Here is a 20,338-nt window from a genome sequence, read left to right on the forward strand (position 1 = left end):
TTAATAAATAAATCAATGCTTATAGTAAAAAAAAATGCAGTTAACATTTACAGTGTGGTTGTCATCATGTTTGACTAAATTCCCCTGAAATCTATGATAATGAGACTGATTTTGCTTTGATTGTATGATTGATTTTAATGGTTTTAAAATTGATGGACCATAAACCATGGTTCAGCAAAATGATGCTATATATCTTTTAAAAATATGAAAAATATATTAAAATTGATCATTGTATCCTGTTAACAAGTTCATCTTATGCTCTCTATTGGCTACTTTAAAAACTATTCTGTGTTACTATCTATAACACACTATTAAAAATCTTGCATCAGACGTGCACTACAAGTTATGACTTCAAATCCCATTATGAAAAGTTGTAAAATGAAATTCAATAAATCTGATTTTTATGGGTTAGCACCAGGAAAAAATTACCTTTAATACAGCTGGGTTATTGTAAAAACTCAACTGGATCACAAATGTCCTTCAACGAAGGGAGCCTGCCATCCCTGCCTGGTACAAATACTTCAGTCCCGCAATATGTGCTTGACTCCTAATGCCCTCTGAAGTGGCCTCGTAAGCAACCCTGTTCCAAACTATCTCACGTACTATCACAAACCTTACTTCCTATTGTCTGCATTTTTGGTTACCCTCTTGTGTCAACAATTATGGTAAATTACTGTCAAGATTTCCCAGTCAATTCTGTTGTGTTATCTGTCACAATGTAGTTACTGGCCTTGACCACTAGATTGCTCTGTGGAGAAATTTTCTGAAGTCTCCCTGTCCCGTTGTCATATTGCACATGTAAAACTAATTTCCATTCATCAACTGATTGTGTGCAATGGCACAGGCAATTTACAATAGTAATATATCATAAAGCTTGTATCTTGCACTAACTTCCATTCTTGTTTAAGACATACATTCTGTCTTTATTTTTATCATAAATTCCTGCATAGAAATCTGTAATGGAAGCTGCCTATCTAAATTTGTCATACTGTAATTACATCGTCCTACCAGTAGTGCACTAAAAGTTCCTATATCAAGTTCGGTCAAAGGCAGAATCCGTTTCTAGCGTGTCAACATTTGGATGCAGACAAGTTACACCTCTGGTGTAATAGGACCATACACTGTTAAAGAAAGACCTTTCAAGATGTATCATTGGTTTTAGAAAATAAAATCCAGTACTACAAACTGGCCATGTAACTCATCACACTTGTTATGACCCTGCAGAAGCAACTTTACCACATTAAAAAAATTGTGTGAAGCTGAAACCCTGTTCACTCATCACCCCATGCTGACTAACCTACATTGGCTCCCGAAATGGCAATGCCTCAGTTTAAAAATTCCCATCCTTGTTTCCATACCCTCTATGGTCTTATCTTTTTCTATCTCCGTAACCTCCTCCAGCCGTACAACCCACCAAAATTTTGAATAATTTATTTTCAAGTTAAATTTTAGTATGGATTTTGTTTATCCAAGCATACCTGCACTACACCACAAAGTAGCCTCTACGTAAAGATCCCATGTCCTTTAGTGGGAACCCCTCCCACCTCCCTTAAAGCTTCCTCCTCCACCTTCCTAGCCTATGAACTTCAGATAGGTATGAGATCCAGGCTTTGTAAACACTCCTTAAGCTTTCACACTCCCACAAAACCCCTTCCTGATATTATAATTTTATGATTCACAGCCCCTTTACTTCATCTAATGCTCAGACCCTGACACAACAAAACAAAAAGCGCCGAGGAATGGACCCATTCGTTGGTGGATGATAGGTGGGAATTTCCCCAACCCTCACCACTGCATATTGATTCCCTGTCCCCAACCTCCTGCCTTCCTACTCCTTCTAGTTCCATTCTCTTTTTCTCCACATTCCCTCTTTTTCTCCTTACGGCCTCCTTCCCCATTTCCTCCCTCTCCTCCTCTTGCCCCTCCCTTTCATCTTCCTCCTCCTTTGCATCCCTACCCATCCCCTGTGATTGTCATTCTCCTTCCCTTCGCCTTCACCCTCCCGCATCCTCTTCTGACTTCTTCTAAATTCATGATTACCATGAATTAGTGGACCTGACAATATATTGAATGTCACAAGGAATAAGAGATCTTATCCTCTAATTCACTATTAACAACAATATGGGACAGCTGATAGTGTGACTAAAACTCATTTATATGTATACTTGTAAATATCAAGTTAATGCTATTTTGGAATTTGATATAGGATGCCCCATTACAACAGACAACACAAACTGTATCAACTATTCGTCCAGCATCATTGCAAGTCCCTAATGTGCTACTTGCAAGTTCAGAAACTAGTGTTGTCATACAACAGGCTTTGCCGTCTCCAACCTCTACTTCTGTCATCACACAGACTCCACCAACAAACAGAAACATAGTGTAAGTATTGAGATTTTTTGTTACATTTGCCATTTTTGTTGTCGAAATAATAGTTAAGTACTGGTGAATTGTGAACTCAAAATCTAGAACATAGGAACATAGGACCTTAGTAGCAGGAGGAGGCCATGCGGCCCTTCGAGCCTGCTCCACCATTTGATAAGAGCATGGCTGATCTGGTTATGGTCTCAACTTCACTTTCCTGTCTGCCCCCCATAACCCTTGACCCCCTTGTATATCAAAAATCTGTCTAACTCAGCCTTGAATAAATTCATGACCCAGCCGCCGCTGCTTTCTGGGGAACAGAATTCCACATACTAACTACAGTCTAAGAGAAAAAAAATTGTCCTCATCTCTGTCTTAAGCCGTGTCCCCTAGTTCTAGTCTCCCCCACGAGAGGAAACATCCTTCTGGTATCCATCCTATCAAGTCCCTTCAAGATCTTTTTTGTTTCAATAAGATCAATTCTTATTCTTCTAAATTCCAATAGGTATAGACCCAACCTGTTCAACCTCTCTTCATAAGATAAGCCTTTCTTCCCAGGAATGAGTCGAGTGAACTTTCTCTGAACTGCTTCTTATGCAATTATATCCTTTTTCAAATAAGGAGAACAAAACAGTACACAGTACTCCAGATGTGGTCTCACCAAAGCCCTGTACAGCTGGAGTAAAACTTCCCTACTTTTACATTCCATTCCTCTTGCAATAAACGCCAACATTCCATTTGCTTTCCTGATCACTTGCTGTACCTACATGCTAATTTTTTGTGATTCATGTACCAGGGCATTATCTGATTGTCTGGATAAAAAAAAACAAGCTTGAAGGCCTCTGAATTATAATACTGATGATCCAATGAAAATCTCACAAGTTATTTGAGATAAAAGAAAATAACTGCAAATGTTGGAAACTCAAGATAAAAAGAACTTAGATGTCAGCTTAACTCAGTTGGTAGCATTGTTTCTTTTGAGTCTGAAAGTGTGGGTTCAAGCTCCACTATGGACTTGAGCGTGTAATATGGACTGACAATTCAGTACAGTTCTAAGGGAATGTTTCCCTTTCAATAAGATCAATTCTTATTCTTCATTGTTTCATTGTCAGAAGTGCTGCCATTTAAGGTTTCAACCTTAAAACAATTTCCTGTCTGCCTGTTCAACTGGATATTAAAAAATCCCATGGCACTATTTGTATAGAAGCAGGGATTTCTCCTGGGGGAGAATTTTCGGCTCAGTGAGGGGGGGCAGGGCCTGCTCGCCGAGGCGTAAAATGACGCGGGATGATGTTGGGCGTGAGTCCCGATGTCACTGCACGTCATTTAGATTTTCAGTTCGGCAGGCGCGCAGCCGAGTCGGCTGCCCGCCCGCTGAACTGTCAAAGGCCTATTAAGGCCATTAATTAACTAATTAACCCTATTGAGAAAGTTGCCCATCCAACCTTAAGGTTGGCGGGCAGGCGAAGAACCCAGGCGGCCTTCTCATTTTTCATGGAACCTCATCCACGGGTGGGATGAGGTTTCATGAATGTTTTTGAAATCTTGGAAAGATTTTTTATAAAATTAATACACATGTCTCAGCTCATATGACAGTTTCACATGAGGGGACATGGTGTAAAGATTTTTTTCTCCTTTATTAAACTTTAGAAACTTTAAACTAATCTCCCTGAGGCACCTCTGTGGGCTTCCGGGCGCGTGTCACACTGGGTGGGCCTTAATTGGCCCGCTCACAAAAAATGGCGGCAGGACCCGATCGGGGATGCCGATCGGGTCCGCACCCGCCCCCGCACAACCCCCCCCTCCGACGGGGGGAAAGTTCTACCTCTGGTGTCCAACAACCATCCTTGATCTAACACCACCAAAAGCTTGATGCTCATCTTATTTATTTGACCTCCATGCTTAAAAACAAAGTTATAGTGACTGTGCTTCAAGCCATTAATTCGGTTGTGAATTGCTTGATTATATCCTAAGGATATCATAGCGTTACTGTATAAATTCAAATTCTTTCTTTATTACAAAGTTTTGAATTAGTTTGTGGTTATTGTATAAGAAAAAACTAAAGATTTGAGAAAATGTATGATTTTGTACCTAAACTGATTCTGACATAATTTAAACATTTAAAATGATGAGGGCGAGTAGATACAGCTTTGTACTGTTGTATAACTGATTTCGGTTAGAATTGAACTGTTTTATCTGTACAGTTTTATCATTTAAAAGCATGTTTCTAATAATTGTTCTAATGTTTATTAGAATTGCAGTTACAGTAATTCTAAAATTTTGCTTACTTTTAGACCAGTATCTGGTTCAGTTCCTCTCTTGTTACAGCTACCTAATGGACAGACCATGCCTGTCACTATTCCTGCTTCAATCACAACCCCATCTGTCCGTATTCATACAACAGTTCCTGTAAGTGGACAAAAACATATCAGAATATTGCATTAACCTTTTATGTTTCTGAAGTATGCTGTATCACAATAGTTACCAAGTTTCAATATGTATGTTAGTAAGAGGTATGGTCTTTGCTTAATTTTCATATGTGAATATGTGAAACAAACAGGTTTCTTATTTCCCTATTGGCAATAATGTTATGTAAGCAATTGCTTCCGGACAAAGTCTGATTTCATCTTCCGCATCAAGTTTAAATACTCTGAAGCTGCAGTTTTAAAAAACTTTTAAAATATGAAACAACCATTTGTTCAGAAAATGGCAGTTGTGACTTGATTTGGAAAAAAGTTGTCATGAATTGCTAAGTGTAGCATGTAGACATATTTGGATTATGTTCTGGGATAGAAACTTGTCAAATATTAACAACAGCAGTTCAAACTCGGATAGAACCTTTAACATAAGTAAGTGGCCCAAGCACAGATGACACTGGAACTGAAGATGAAGCTGGGAAAAGAGAGGTTAGGGTAAAATACATAAAGTTCAGCTGAAAGGCTGGGTGTTAAAGTTTTTAAAAGTGGAGAGGGAAAAGAAGTCCAGGGAGGAAAAAACATGAAGAAGGCAAGAAATACAAAAAAAAAGCAAGAAATACAAAAACACACAGTAAAATCTTCTACAAGTATATAAAAAGGAAAAGAGTAGTTAAAATGAGCATTGGTCCCTTAGAGGACAAGATTGGGGAATTAATAATGGGAAACAAGGAAATGGCAGAGATTTTGAACAGGTGTTTTGCATCTTTCTTTACCTGAGAAGACACAAAAAGCACCCCAAGAATAGTAGAAAAGCAGGGGGGCAAAAGGGATAGAGGAACTTAAAACAATTATTATCACTAGCGAAGTACTGGGACAACTAATGGGACTAAAGGCCGACAAGTCTTCTGGACCTGATAGCCTGCATCCTCAGATCTTAGAAGAAGTGGCTGCAGAAATAATGGATGCATTGGTTGTAATATTCCAAAATTCCCTGGGTTCTGGAATGGTCTCAACAGATTGAAAAACCGCAATGTAACACCACTATTCAAGAAAGGCGGAGACACAAAGCAGGAAACTATAGGCCATAATAAGAATAAAAATGCTAGAAAAACTCAGCAAGTCAGGCAGCATCAGTGGAGAGAAAAAGGGTGGAATTTTCTATTCTGGGCACCAAGTGTGATGGAAAGTGGAAAAGTCAGCGTGATTCCCACTGGGCGGTGGGGCGGAGTTATGCACCAGATCTTCTGCCTTTCAGCTTATTAATTATGCACCAGTGAGGAGCTCATTGAATCTCATGGTGGGGCGGGCAGTGATTCATCTGTCCCGCCATTACCTCATGGGGTCGAAGGTCTCGGTGCCATATTTAAACTGCACCTCCACATACATTCACTCACTGCAGGCCAGGTGTTGGTTGAGCATCTATATTAGCATGGTGCCCAAAAGAACCAAATCCTCTGCTTCATGGTTCAGCGAGGCCGCCCCAGAGAACCTCCTCCAGGCCGTTCAGGAAAGGTGGAAAGTCCTAGGGTTCATAGCAAGGATTGATCTTTGTGAAATGGATAGTGTCGAGGACTATAATTGTGTGAAAGCGATGCTCTGGCACATCTCCTGAGTGCTTATCAGTATCTATGAAGGGACTTAGTTATCATTGACTGCTGTGTCAAAACTGACTGGACCACGTCTCTCCCAAATGCCAAGGCAATACAGGCTTCCAACAAATGCAGGGTAATGAGTGTTTGGCAATAATCACACAATGGTCCTGCTGAGCCACTGTCTGTGAGGACAATGCGAATATAACTCGCAAGTTTGCATTCATATTGTCTTTTAACAGATCACTGTGTCCTGATGTTTGATGACATCTTGGAGCTCCGTATCAAGATGCGGCCCCTGCATTAATCATGCATGAGTGCTGACGTTTGGAGAGACGGTGCTGTCTGGATGTAGCTCTGTCTTCAGATGATAAAGTGATAATCATTGACGGATGTTTTTCCCCTTAGAGTCACTTTGCTAAGCTCCCATCAAACTGGCATGTGTGCATCAATGTGTGCAATAGCATTTCAGCCTCTTGAAAGTTGCAATGGCCACAGACTTTTTTGCCATGGTTGAAATGCCTGCACTATGTGTAGTTGCTTAAGGATGAGCGCTATCGGAGTGCTTGTCTCATTACACAGCGGCCACATGCTCCCTAGGCTACAGCGCCTTCCAAGCATGTTCCCATTGTTAGGGCTGAAGGTGACTTATGCTTCCTTCATTATCATTTTGAGATTGATGGCCTTTTATGAGATGTTGAATATGACAATGAAGATCTTATTGTCCCCCCTGCATAGAAGTGTGAGGAGAACTGCACTCGTATCAACTTGTCTTCACCTTATTCCTCCTGGAATCTTGTAGTTATGAGGTTGTCACAGGCACCTCTTCCACATCATGCCAGTGTAATGGCAGCCTCCTGTGGCTCATCTGAATCCTCACCCTCTTCAAATTAACCCCCTGAACGTCCTCCTCATTCATGGAGATGTGTAGCTCCTCCAAATCTCCCTGTGGCAAAACATCCCTCCTTAGCAGCACTAGGCTGTGCAGAGCGCAGCAAACAACGATGTTGCGGGACACCCTATGTGGTGAGTATTGGAGAGCTCTTTCTGATCGGCCCAAACATCTGAAATGCATCTTAAAAAGCCAATAGTCTGCTCTATTAAGGACCTTGTGGCTGAATTTGCAACATTGTACCTCTTCTCAGATGCACTCTGTGGGCAACAAACGGGCATCATTAGCCATGTCTTTTGGGGGTACCCTTATCACCAAGGAGCCAGCCCTCTATGCACTGAGAGCCCTAAAGATTGGCACCTGAACTGCTTTCTGTGATCACAGATTAGCCTGACATTTAGAGAGTGAAATCCTTTTCTATTAGTGATTCTCACAGGCTGCTACCAGGGAGCTCTCAAGACCAGATGAGTGTAGTCGATGGCACCCTGCATTTGTAGAACACCTGAGATCACAGCGAATCCCACAGCTCTGACAGCCTGGCTTGCTTCATCCATGCTGAACTGCCCATAATGATGAGCTTTATTGAAAAGGACATCAGTTATCTCCCTTATGCATTTATGTGTTGCTGATTGTCAGATTCTGCAGAGGTCCCTAGTTGAGCCCTGGAAGGGTCCACTGGAAAAAATGTTGAGTGCGGCAGTATTCTTAAGAATAACCAGCATTGGAAGCCCTTCATGTCCGTGCGGCATGAAATCCTCATGGAGAATGTGGCAAATATGAGCTAGCACATCCCTAGACAGGCAAAGGTGTGTGCGGCACTGTCTTTCGCTCATTTCCATGTATGAGCAGCGTTTTTTGTGGACCCCTGGTCACGCCAAACATCTTCATGGATTTGGTTCCTCTTCATCAACATCTGGGTCTTCCTAGGGCCCTGCTGGCTCTTGATCCTCATGGTGACGGTCTTCCCTGGGCTGTGCCAAATGGCGATGGGTCCTTCTCCTCATTTGCATAAGAACTATCAAGAAGGCAAAGTTGCCTGCAGCCTGCATTCTCAACTTCTCCTTGTTTCTGTGAACTGATGCAATTGAGCAGTCAATCTTAGTTCCTGTTGATTTGTCTTCCTCCAAAAAACAAGGCAGCTATGCATTCTCCAGCTCTTGACTTTCCCTTAGTCTGCACGTTGCATGCCAAGGCCACCCCTTGAAGGTTGATATCATCATGGAGGATGACATGTGGCTGATCTTTTCCCTCAGACATGAATGCGCATTCACATTGAGGGTATTCATTCGGGTCAAAAGGCCCAAGTCCTAGGACCCACAGTCAGCCTTGTGTTCGTTGTCCTCCAGTGGTCTTTACAACAACTATGGATACCCAGTCCTTGCACTTCTGTCCTGACTGCAAGCATGGTGCCTTGAATGCCCTAACCAATGCACTGGGAAGATGGAGGTTTGTAGGGCCCATGCTGCCTTTGTGCAGCAGATGTAGCCATTGATTCCTGGAGCCTTCAACCATTCTGACATGCCCCTGTGAGAATCAGCTGCCAATTAAGACCATATGCAGCACAGAACCTAAACTTGGTGGATTGTCACCTGAATGTGCACCATTAGAAAAGTAGCCAAGCTCATTCATTGTGCATGAGACCCTCGAGGCCTGCACTCAGCTGAATCATACTCTCCGTGGTTTGAGCAAGACAGTAATAGGAAGTCCTTTCAATCAGCCCAAAATGCCTTGAGACCCCTCCCATATTGTTTTCTCAAGCTCGTTTTTTCAACTGCATCATTGATCACTGAAGGCAAATATAGTGCTGATTACATTTTTGAGTGCGACCAGCTTCCAACCTCCACCTATCACCCACCAAGTTCCTCCCATCTTCCTCCATAGTCACCGCCTCTTAATTCCTATTCCTCCTGTTTGTATCCAGCCTCCCCCTTTTGCCCTTGACCTCATCTTTGTTCATGTTGATATTCCTGTCCTCCCCCTCCCCCAAACCCTTTAATGTTGCTGTCTCCATGCCCTTTGTTGACTTTACCCCTCCACTTCTCGAGGCCACATGCACCCTGACTTTCTTGAGCCCCCCTGATGAGACCACCCAATACCACTCCCATGACTTTTCAACTACTGATATACAGGATGTAGATGTCTTTCCTGGCCGTGACTGTGCCATCTGCCCACAGTACCATGCCTCTAAGCCCCCAGGACCCAGTTCCTTAGGTGACTGACCATGTCCTGCACATCACAGCCCCAGGACAGTTGGTTCAATATGCCCCCAACAGTGTAGTCTCAGCCCCACATCATTCTGTTGAATATTCCCCCAACAGCGTGGCCTCAGTTCCAGGACAGCCTGTTCAATATGCACTCAACAGCGTGGCCTCAGCTCCAGGACAGTCTCTGACAGAGCCTTATAACTCTCTTGCCCCAGGACAGTTGTTCACTACTTCTCTCTATTCCTTGATGCCTCACAACCCCCACCCCAGCCCTGCCTTCGTCTTTCCCCATCCCTCCCATGTTCCACCACACCCCCAGCCCTGCTTTAGTCTTGCCCCTTCCCTCCAGTGTTCCACCATCCCCCACCCCAGCCCTGCCTCCATCTTCCCCTCCCCGTTGGTATTGCCTCCTGTGCCAAGACTTGATGCAGCTTGTGATACAAGCAGCTAAAGTCCTGCATCAACGCTCTTAAAGGTCCACGAAAGAAGTGTTTACATCCCTCAAAATTGTTGATGAAGTGAAGCTCGCCAGGTGCACGCCACTTGTACACAGTTGGGAAACAGACTGTTCTAATCATCAGCTGGCAGGGCGCTTAATTTAGATTGGAAACATAATTCCAGCAAGTTAGCCTTTTAATGAGCATTCATGAGATGTAAATGAATGTAAATGTGGTTCCTGACTTAGATCAGCAGGGAACTTGACCTGCCTTTGACCTGCCACGAAAGTCGGGAAAACAAAACTCCAAACCAATTTCCTGCTAGCAGGAAACTGACTTTTTCTATCACGCCAAATTTTGTGCCCCTGCCTGCCACGATTCCAATCGCTGGCAGAAGTGGAAAATTCCACCCAGAGTTAATGTTTCAGGTCAATTATATTTGATCAAAAACTATAAGATCAGTTAGTTTAACATGTCATTGGGAAAATGCTAGAATCCATTATTAAGGAGGTAGTAGCAGAATTTTTAGAAAATCATAATCAGGCAGAGTCAACATAATTTTGTGAAAGGGAAATTACATTTGACAAATTTGTTAGAGTCCTTTAAGGATGTAACAAGCGGAGTCAATAAAGGGGAACCAGTGGATGTAGTGTACTTTGATTTCCAAAAGGGATTTGATAAGGTGCCACATAAAAGGTTGCTGCACAAGATAAGAGCTCAGGTTGTTGGGGTGATATATTGGATAGAGGATTGGCTAACTAACAGGAAACAGAGGGTCGGAATAAATGGATCATCTTGAGGTTGGCAAACTGTAATATTTACATAAATAAGTAAATGAATCATATGAAAATCCACTCATAGCCATGTTCACTATTTTAACAAGTAAGCATTGAATTGTAAGGCTCATAAAATCATTGTTGCTATTTCCTTATTCTTGAGAAATAATAGTCTGAGAGATGCTGTAGCTGAAAATATCCCACATCTGCCTCCATAACAGTCCTGCCCCAAGCTTATCTGCTGCTGAAACCTTCATTCATGGGCTGAATTTTTAAGTGCCGATGGGGGTGGGCAAAGTGGTGGGCAGGCATGGAATTTCGCACTCATTCCACCCCCAGGCCATTTTCACAGAGACAGGATGTGGTGGGGGTGGGGTGGGTGCAGGGCTACCTGACTGTAAGTGGTGAGTAGCCAATTAAGCCATTAAAGGCCGAGGAAGACTTATAATTAGTGGTCGATTAGCCTTTCCAGTCAGCTTTCAGGCACCTGGAGGCAGCCTCCCAGCGGCAGATCACAGGGCCAGCACTCAAGGCAGGCTTTGAGGCCGTCGTGGCCTGCCTGACTTCATCTGCATGCATTGGCCAATCTGTGGAGGGGCTCCCATTCCACAATGGTGGCCCGGCTGTTGACTCTATTTTTTAAATTTAAAACTTTAAAGAGTTGCAGAGAGGGCACTTCAAAATGACAGTGCCCTCCCTCTTACTTGAAAAGACAGTCTGCTGCTGCTTCAGTACTGGGGAGCCTCCTACTGACCCAGCAGCATTGAGAACTTGCTTGTCGCCATTAATGTGACAGCGAGCCACCCTCTGGCCACTAATTGGCCAATTGGAAAAATCACAGCCGGGTGACTATTCCCCACAGGAATGGGCTACTGACCCCCATTTGACCCTGACATCAGATCAACATCTGAAGCCCATGGGGAAAATCCTTTGTCATAACTTTGTCATCTCTAGAAGAAGGGCTATACCAATGGTCTGCTGGCTGGTGTCTCACCCTGAACCCGCTAGAAACTTCAGATTATCCAAATCTTTTCTGCCTGAATCAGATCCTGCACTAATTACCACTCACTAATCATGCCTGCGCTTCATGACCTTCTTAGCTTCAGTTATCCAATGCTTCAGATATAAAATTCTTAACTTTGTGTTTAAATCCTTTCATGGTGTCATCCTCCCTACTACTGTAAACCTCTTCAGCCTTACAACCCTCCAAAACACTCTGTTTCTCTGACTGTGGCCTCTTGTGCATCCTGTCCTATTCTTTCCCCCACCTTCCCACCAATTTTCATCCCACCACTGAGAACATGCCTTCACCTGACTAAGCTATAAACCCCAGAATTCCTCTGCTTCTCCGCTTCCCACCCTTTCTTTAAGAATATCCTTAAAACCCATCTCATTTGCCATATTTCTAGTTATGTGAAATCTTTGGTGCAATAGCCATTTTGTCTGAAAATGAAGTGCCTTGGGATGGTTTGCTACATTAGAGGAATGATATCAGTGCAAGTGTTGGTGTTGTTGTTAAAGCTTTGTTGACTAGTCTATTTATGCTGTTCCATTTTCTACCCACTAGATAATCAGGCCTGTCACCATGGTGCCTAATATCCCTGGAATTCCAGGTCCTCCAGTCAACAACATTGAACCTCCCTCCCCACAACCTCTGCAGTCAGAAGCCAAACTGGTAAAAACAAAAATATATATATGTACAACTTATGTCTTACGACTTTTATTTATCTATCGTATCTTTTTCCAGTGCTTAAGTGTAAAATCAAGAATGCAAGCAGAAAACACATGGATACTCAAACAGAATATGATCAAGGATTCAGCAACCTTTTTTAATCCTCTTTACTTTTGGGTCCCATTATGTATGGACCCTATTTTATGTGGCTGTTAATAGAAAATATATTGGGCATTTTTAATTATTTGCTGGTGATATTCTTCATTTTTTATTTTAATGCATTTTCAAGGTCCTCCTTGTGAATTTTCAGGCTGTCAATATGAGGACCGGGTCTAAAACTAGTTTTAAGCATGAAAAGTACTTTAATTCTTGTATGCTGGCATACCATTTGACAAACACAATGACATCAAATTTTGTGCTTTAAAAATTGGCATCAGGTTACGATCTAGGCTGATATGCCTGAACATGGTTATTTTAGTATCCCTCCTTCCTCCCCTCACTTGCCATTTCTTCTCTCCTTTCTCCTCCCAATCCCTTCTCGCCTCTTTGTCCCTCCTCCCCACCAGTTACTATTTACACTCCTTTTCCTTTACTCCTGCTCCCAAATCCACTTTCCCTCTTCCTTCCTCGTCACCCTTCCTTACCCTCACCCTTCCTCCCATTCACCCTTCCTCCCTATCTCTCTCCTTCCCCTTCCCTCTCTTTTCTCTGTCCTCTTGCTTCCTCACCTGTCCTCTCTCCCATTCCACCTACCCTCCCACTTACCCTTTTCCAATCCCATCCTCCACTTCTCCCATTCCCTTGCCCCATTCTCCCTATATTCCCCACTCTTCCCCTCCCTTCTCTCCCCTTGACCTCTCCCTTCCTTCTGATAAGTGTTTTCTGTTCCTGAAGAGTTTCCAAGTGACTGCCTATATTTCCTTATATTTCAATTTGAAATTTTATGTGACAGAAAATGAACAGCAGACATGCTGTTTTTATTGTATTACTCCTATGTCTCCCATTGTGTTTCTCATAGAATATACAGCACAGAAGCAGGTCATTCAGGCACTTATGCTTCACTCGAAAATCCTCTCACCGTTCCACATTTAACTCTTTCAGCCTAACCCTCTATTACCTTCTCCATCATATGCTTATCTAGCTTCCCCTTAAATGCATCAATACTGTGTGCCTCAACTACTCGCTGTTGTACTGAGTTCCACATTCTCACCACTCTCCGGATAAGGAAGTTTCCCTTGAATTTCTTATGTGATTTCTTGATGACTATCTTAAATTGATGGCCTCTGGTTTTACAATTCCCCATAAGGAAAAAGATGCTCACTGGGCTGAACTTTCCCATGGGTTTTGGAAACCCAACTTCAGGACGATATGCGGGTCTTAAGTTTGCGCTCGTCGTCAAATCGCCTGCTGGCACTTCATTACATGAGACAGATTCCTAATTGGCTACCTCCACGTTTGCCATCTGTTTAAAGACGGCGGGAGGGTTCCCGAAGCAGGAAGCCTAATAGGTGGGCCTTCAGCATTGGATGGCCAGTGGACGCTGCTGAGGTAGAATGGCCAGTGTGAGGCCACCTCAAAATGGAAGCATTCTCGGAAACCTGCTGAAAATTTAAAATTTACAAAGGCCCATAAGGACTATTAGTGTGGAGGGGAAACCCCTCCACAGGATTGGTTTTCTTTAGGTTTGCAGCCTTATTATACTTGCGGCTCATTTATTTGTCAGTGAGAGTAGAGGCTGGTGGAATCCAAGTATGATGCTGAAGGCTGCCTCTAAATTGCTTTCAGCCTCCAGACTCAGTGTAGGGCTAGCCTGACACTGGAAAATGCTGTCCGCATCTGAAAATGGCCCCTAAGTGGGGCCTTAAATGGCCTAATTGACTGCCTCCATGGAGTGGGTTGCCAATTTCCATGGCAGCACACCCCTTGGAAACTTGCCCAGAAACGGGACAGTAGTGAGCAGCCGAAGAGGTTTTCCATTTACTTCCTGGCCCCCATCCCTGCCTTCAAGCCCACCTCCACAGGACTGGGAAAATTCTGACCCCTGTGCCTCCTATATCAAAGCTCATAATTTTAAGAATCTTCATTAGGTTACCCTTAACCTTCTCTTTTCAAAAGAAAAGAAGTGCAAGCTGTTCATTCTTTCCTGATAGTTATAGCCTTACAGTTCTTGTATCATCCTTATAATCTTTTTTGCATCCTCTCAAATGCCTCTATATCAAGTTTATAATATGGCAAACAGAACTTTGTACAGTACTCCAAGTGTAGTCTAACAAAGGTTAAATACAAGTTTAGTGTAACTTCTCTACTTTTCCATTCCATCCCTCTAGATATAAGCCCTAGTGCTAGATTTGCTTTTGTTATGGCCTTATTGACCTGTGTTATAACTTGTAGCGATTTGTGCATTTGTGTTCCCAGTTCCCTTTGCTCCTCTACCCATTTAGATTCTTAATTTCCAAGTAATATGCAATCTGATTTTTTCTTCTTTTTTTTGCCAAAGTGCAATACTTCACACTTATAATTGGCAAATGAATTTCAATATATATATGTCCATTCAGCAACTGTTCATAATGATAATGGGTAGATGAGACCATATTTCCGAGATGGATGGAGGAAAATGAATTCTTATATCTTTCACTCTATCTGCCTCACACCATACCTGATCTCCTTGCTCCACCTCCTCTTCTCTTGCTTTCTTTACTTGTCCCCATGTCTTTTCTTTCTTTGCATTCCTATCCCTGTCTCACCCTCTTCCTGTATCTTTTTCCTTTATTCTCTGTCTCTGCCCATTCTGTATCATGCCCAACTGCCATGTCTTCCCATGGCCCCTCTTGCTTTCCTTACTCTACAGTATTTATACCTTTTATCTCCCTGCCCTCTCCATTCACTTGTACCAACCTGATCCCAAAACCTGTTTCATAGCACTAAGCTGGGTCCGAATTGAATGACCTTACATATGTCCAGTGAACTTCATTTGCCTTAGTTTTGCCCACTCACTTGATCTGTCTACGTCCTTTTGCAACTTGCTGCATCCATCTCTCCTAGCTTAGCATAATGTGCAAACTTGGATATACAACTCTCTCTTCCTTCATATAAGTCAGTAATAACTCTGATGAAAAGTTGAGGCCCCAGAACAGATCCCTGGGAACATGACTTGTCGATTTTTTCCAAGCCAAGTACATACCAATTACCCCCTTCTCAGGCTCCTACTTCCCAACTGACTTCCAACCCAAGTCAAAGGGCTACCTCCAGTTCCATACTATCTTATTTTTGCCAATAATCTCTTGTGGAACCTTAATCGACAGCTTTCTGGAAGTCTATTCGATAACACTCGATAACACTCATAGACATCCTCTGATCTAACTTATTTGTGACCTCCTCAAAGATTAGTCAGTCATGATTACAGAATAGACTTATTAACAAAGTTAAAGGAACAGTGACAAAACGGATACAAAATTGGCTAAGGGATAGACAGCAGAGAGTATGGTGAATTGTTGTTTTTCAGACAGGAGGAAAACAACAGAGCTCTTCAGTGTTCTTTTTGATATGTATTAATGATCTGGACTTGGATATATTGAGCATAATTTCAAAGTTTGAGTACTTTGTTGAATCCTGAGCACCACGCTTCAGGAAGTATGTCAAAGGCTTAGAGAGGGTGCAGAAAAGATTTACGAGAATGGTACTAGGGATGAGGGACTCAAGTTATGTAGAGAGACTGGAGAATCTGGGATTGTTCTTCTTAGAGCAGAGAATTTTAAGAAGAGATTTGATAGAGGTTTTCAAAATCATGTCTGGTTTTGACAGAGTACATTAGGACAATCTCTTTCCAGTGGCAGTAGGGTTGGTAACTAGTGCACACAAGATTTGAGGTGATTGGCAAAAAAACAGAGGCAACATGAGGAAACATTTCTTTACACCGCAAGCTGTTGTTATTTAGAATGCACTACCTGAAAGGTAGTGGAATTGGATTCAATAGTAACATTCAAAAGAGAATTGACTAAGTACTTGAAGGGAAAATAATTACAGGGCTGTGGGGAAAGAGTATGGAATGGACTAATTGGAAAGCTCTACCAAAAAGTTAGCACAGGCATGATTGATAGAATGGCCTCTTCCTGTGCTATATCACTCTATGGGATGAATTTTTGGGCCCTTCAGAAGGTGGGAATTGGCGTGGGGGAGCACTGAAAATACTGGTGCCGAGTGGCATGTCAGTGCTGGGTCATCATTCCAGGCATTGGCCTTTTGGGGAGGCGAGTTCATGGCCAAGGAAGGCTGCCACCCCGCCAGGAGTAAGCCAGGCAATTAGACTCATTAAGAACAAAAACAAAAATAGCTGGAAAAACTCAGCAGGTCTGACAGCATCTGCAGAGAGGAATACAGTTAACGTTTCGAGTCCGTATGACTCTTCATCAAAGCTCATTAAGAGCCTTGTTAAAGGTAAATTTAGGCAGGCAAATAGGATTTTCCAGTCAGCCCTCAGTCTCACGACAGCGGGTTGGAGCAGATCAACTACCTAGAAGTGAGCACCCAGTGGGATGCTGGCGTGCTAGTGCTGCTGATGGGCCTATGGGCCCTCCTTGCCCTCCTGAACAGGGACACAGCCAAAGGCCACCTTGTACATTGATTCCCCCCGTCCACTTCCCTCCACAGTGGTGCCTTCGCTGCTTTTTGTGTTTTTTGATTAATTTTTTTTAAAATGTGGCTGATAGGGCACTTCTTGTTGAGACGCCCACCCAGTTACTTACCTTGTACTGCAGTTGGGTGCTTCTCTGAAGCTTCTGGCTTTCCAGCTTCAAGAGCCCACTTTCAGCCCTTAATTGGACTGGGAACCCTTCTCTATGCCAGTCAAGGGTTTACCCACATGAAAATCTTAACTATGATCAGTTTTCCTCCGATCAAGTGGCTTTCTAACCCAATAACAAACCCGGCTCACATTGTCTGCTTCCTTGGCAAAAATTCCACCCTGTGATTCTATGATTTATGTTTAACAAAGCTATGTTGGCTGTTTCTGATCAGCTCATAATTGTTCAAGTGCTCAGATACTTTGTTCCAAATGACAGATTGTAGTAACTTCCCCACAACTGGTATTAAACTGACAGGCCTGTAGTTATTCTCCTACCCTTCTTAAAAAATGGAGTGATAATGGCAAATTTATAATCTAATGGTACATTTTCTGAACCAAGAGATCTTTGAAAGAATATGACTAAAGCTTCTACAATTCCTTCACCCACTCCTTTTAATCCCCTGGGGTAGAAACCATCAGGGCCTAGAGATTTATCGACTTTGAATCCCATCAATTTCTTCATTACCATTTTGTTACTTATATTGAATCTAATAAGTTTCTCCTTAATTTATCTACTATCACTGGTATTTTATCCACTTCCTCTGCTATGAAAATGGACACAAATACTTGTTTAATAAATCTGCCATTACCTTGTTATCGATTAGAGTATCATCTATGTCTGTCTTTAATGGACCCATGTTGTCCTTAGCCATTCTCTTACTCTCAATATATTTATAAAAGCTTTTACTATTAGCCTTAATATTTCTTGCAAGTTTTTTCATGTTTCCTTTTTGCAGCTCTTAATATTTTCTTATGTTCCTTTGTTGCTTTCTATATTTTTCTCTGTCCACTGGATTATCACTTCTCTTGACACTAGTGTAAGGCATTTCCTTTAGTTTTATACTCTGCCTTACCTGGTAGGGAGCTTGTAGGGAGCAATATTGTGACCGAGCAATGAGATGTGACTATGCTAGCTGGATTGGAGATGATTTCTGTTATTACCAACTTGTGTTTGGTAGTTCACGTCCTACTTCCCTATCTCCTACTGCTGCTGCTGTGTGTCTCCCCAAGAGCTATGTGGCTTTCTCTTCATCTCTTCAAGGACACTGAAAGGACAGATGATTTCTGTTCCTTCCCTCATAGCTGTTCTTTGATGATGACTTCCAGCCAGGGGAAACAGCCTCTCAGCATTTACACTGACAAACCCTTAAGAATTTTATCACCTTTTATTCTTCTAAACTCCAGGGAATATAGGCCTAGTCTACTCAATCCCTCCTCATTGGACAAACCCCTCATCCTAGGAAGCTATCCAGTTAATCCACTTTACGCACCATCTAAGGTAGTGGTTCCTAAACTTCTTTGGTTGTGTACCTACCTTAAGATTTAGCAACTTTTTGTGTACCCCTACAAGCAGTCTCTTTTTAACAACCCCTCTAATAACCACATGAAGTCTTGAGGTGCAACAGGTAGCACCCTGCCTCCGAGTCAGAAGCTCCGTGTTCAAGACCCATCCCATGATGGCCAAGGAAGGTGGTTTATAATGCGGCCAAACAGGTGTTACCTGTCTCACCCTGCAAAGCCTCCCAACACACCCCATTGGCAGGTGGTAAGAGTGGGAGAGATTCCTGGTCAGCCATGTGATGGAAAGAAAGTTGGAGTCTCTAGCATTATTATCCACAGCCCCAGATTACAACATGCATGTAAAAGTGTATGTTGCCAAAGCAACTTGGATTCCCTGAGTGCTCTTTAACACAAAACCACCACGAATGATAATTATAATTGTGCATTGCAGGTAAACATGTCCTATAATAATAATTTATTTTTACTTACCATCAGTGTGATGGTTGAGCTTGTTATTTGGAGCATAAGCTTTTGAAGCCCCTCTTCCCAACCCCCACATCTCCACTCATTCATTCAGCAGTCTCTCTTCCCAAACCCCTCCCCCACTCACTCACTCAGCAGCCCTTCTCCCAAAAACCCCTCCCCCACTCATTCAGCAGCCCCTCTTCCCAAACCCCACACCCACTCACTCACTCACTCATTCAGCATCCCCTCTTCCCAAGCCCCTTCCCCCACTCACTCACTCACTCACTCAGCAGTCCTTCTCCCCAAATCCCCCTTCCCCTCGTTCAGCAGCTCCTCTTCCCAAACCCCCTCCCCCACTCACTCAGCTTCCCCTCTTCCAAATCCCCTTCCCCCACTCATTCACTCAGCAGCCCCTCTTCCCAAACCCTTCCCCCCACTCACTCATTCAGCAGCCCCTCTTCCCAAGCCTCTCCTCCCACTCGCTCACTCAGCAGTCCTTCTTCCCAAATCCGCCTTCCCCCACTCAGCAGCCCCTCTTCCCAAACGCCCCCCCCACTCACTCACTCACTCAGCAGCCCCACCTCTCAAACACACTCCCCTACTCATTCAGCAACGCATCTTCCCAAACACCCCTCCCCCCACTCATTCACCTAGGGGCCCCTCTTCCCATACCCCACCCTCCCACTCACACTTAGCAGCCCTCTTCCCAAACCTCTCTCCCCACTCACACTCAGCAGCCCCTCTTTTCAAACCCCTCTTCCCAAGCCCCTTCCCCCCAATTCACTCAGCAACCCCTCTTCCCAAACCCTTTCCCCCCCACTCACTTACTCAGCAGCTGCCCTTCCCAAGCGCTCTGCCCTGACTCACTCCTTCATTCAGCAGCCCTTCTTCCCAAGACGCCCCTATCCCCAATCACTCCGTCGTACCTTTGTGAGACAGCTCCATCAGGGTGATGGCCTCGGTCAGGCAGGCCGTGTTCGCCCAGCAGCCTGCTGAGGTGCCGTTCAAGCAGCTGCCTCTCCCAGTTGGCAGTGTTTGGACCAGCAGTTGCTAATGTTGCAGCACCGCCACTCTGGTGCTCAGGCTCATATGCCGCCATTCATCTTCCTGCCGCTCATTGCTCCACCAATCACATGTTAGCTCTTGCACGCTTGCTGCTAAGAGGCATAACTGCATATTTTCCAGCTGGCACTAGAGACACTTTGGTTTGAGAACCCCTAGACTAAGGTGGAGGTCAGGAAAAATTTCTCATTCCTGAAAATCCGCCATTATGCAATGAAGAGAAAATAACCCTAGAGACATCTGCCGTACCCTATTTTGGGAACCACTTCTCTAAGGCAAGTATATCTTTCCTTAGGTAATGAGACCAAAACTCTACACTACTCCAGATGTGGGCTCATC

At 43.4% G+C, this 20,338-nt stretch overlaps 1 protein-coding gene across 3 annotated transcripts in view; it reads left to right on the forward strand.

The window, feature by feature from the left end:
- Positions 1-20,338, forward strand: part of atf2 (activating transcription factor 2) — a 194,520-nt gene that overhangs the window by 119,870 nt on the left and 54,312 nt on the right. For all 3 annotated transcript variants that reach the window (XM_078552057.1, XM_078552059.1, XM_078552058.1), the window contains exons 6-8: positions 2,207-2,382; positions 4,659-4,773; positions 12,247-12,354. In XM_078552057.1, coding sequence (XP_078408183.1) covers positions 2,207-2,382; positions 4,659-4,773; positions 12,247-12,354 — 399 coding nt within the window. The remainder of the gene's footprint in view (positions 1-2,206; positions 2,383-4,658; positions 4,774-12,246; positions 12,355-20,338) is intronic.

This window comes from Cetorhinus maximus, chromosome 11 (assembly GCF_964194155.1).
Source record: "Cetorhinus maximus chromosome 11, sCetMax3.hap1.1, whole genome shotgun sequence".
NCBI lineage: Eukaryota > Metazoa > Chordata > Chondrichthyes > Lamniformes > Cetorhinidae > Cetorhinus > Cetorhinus maximus.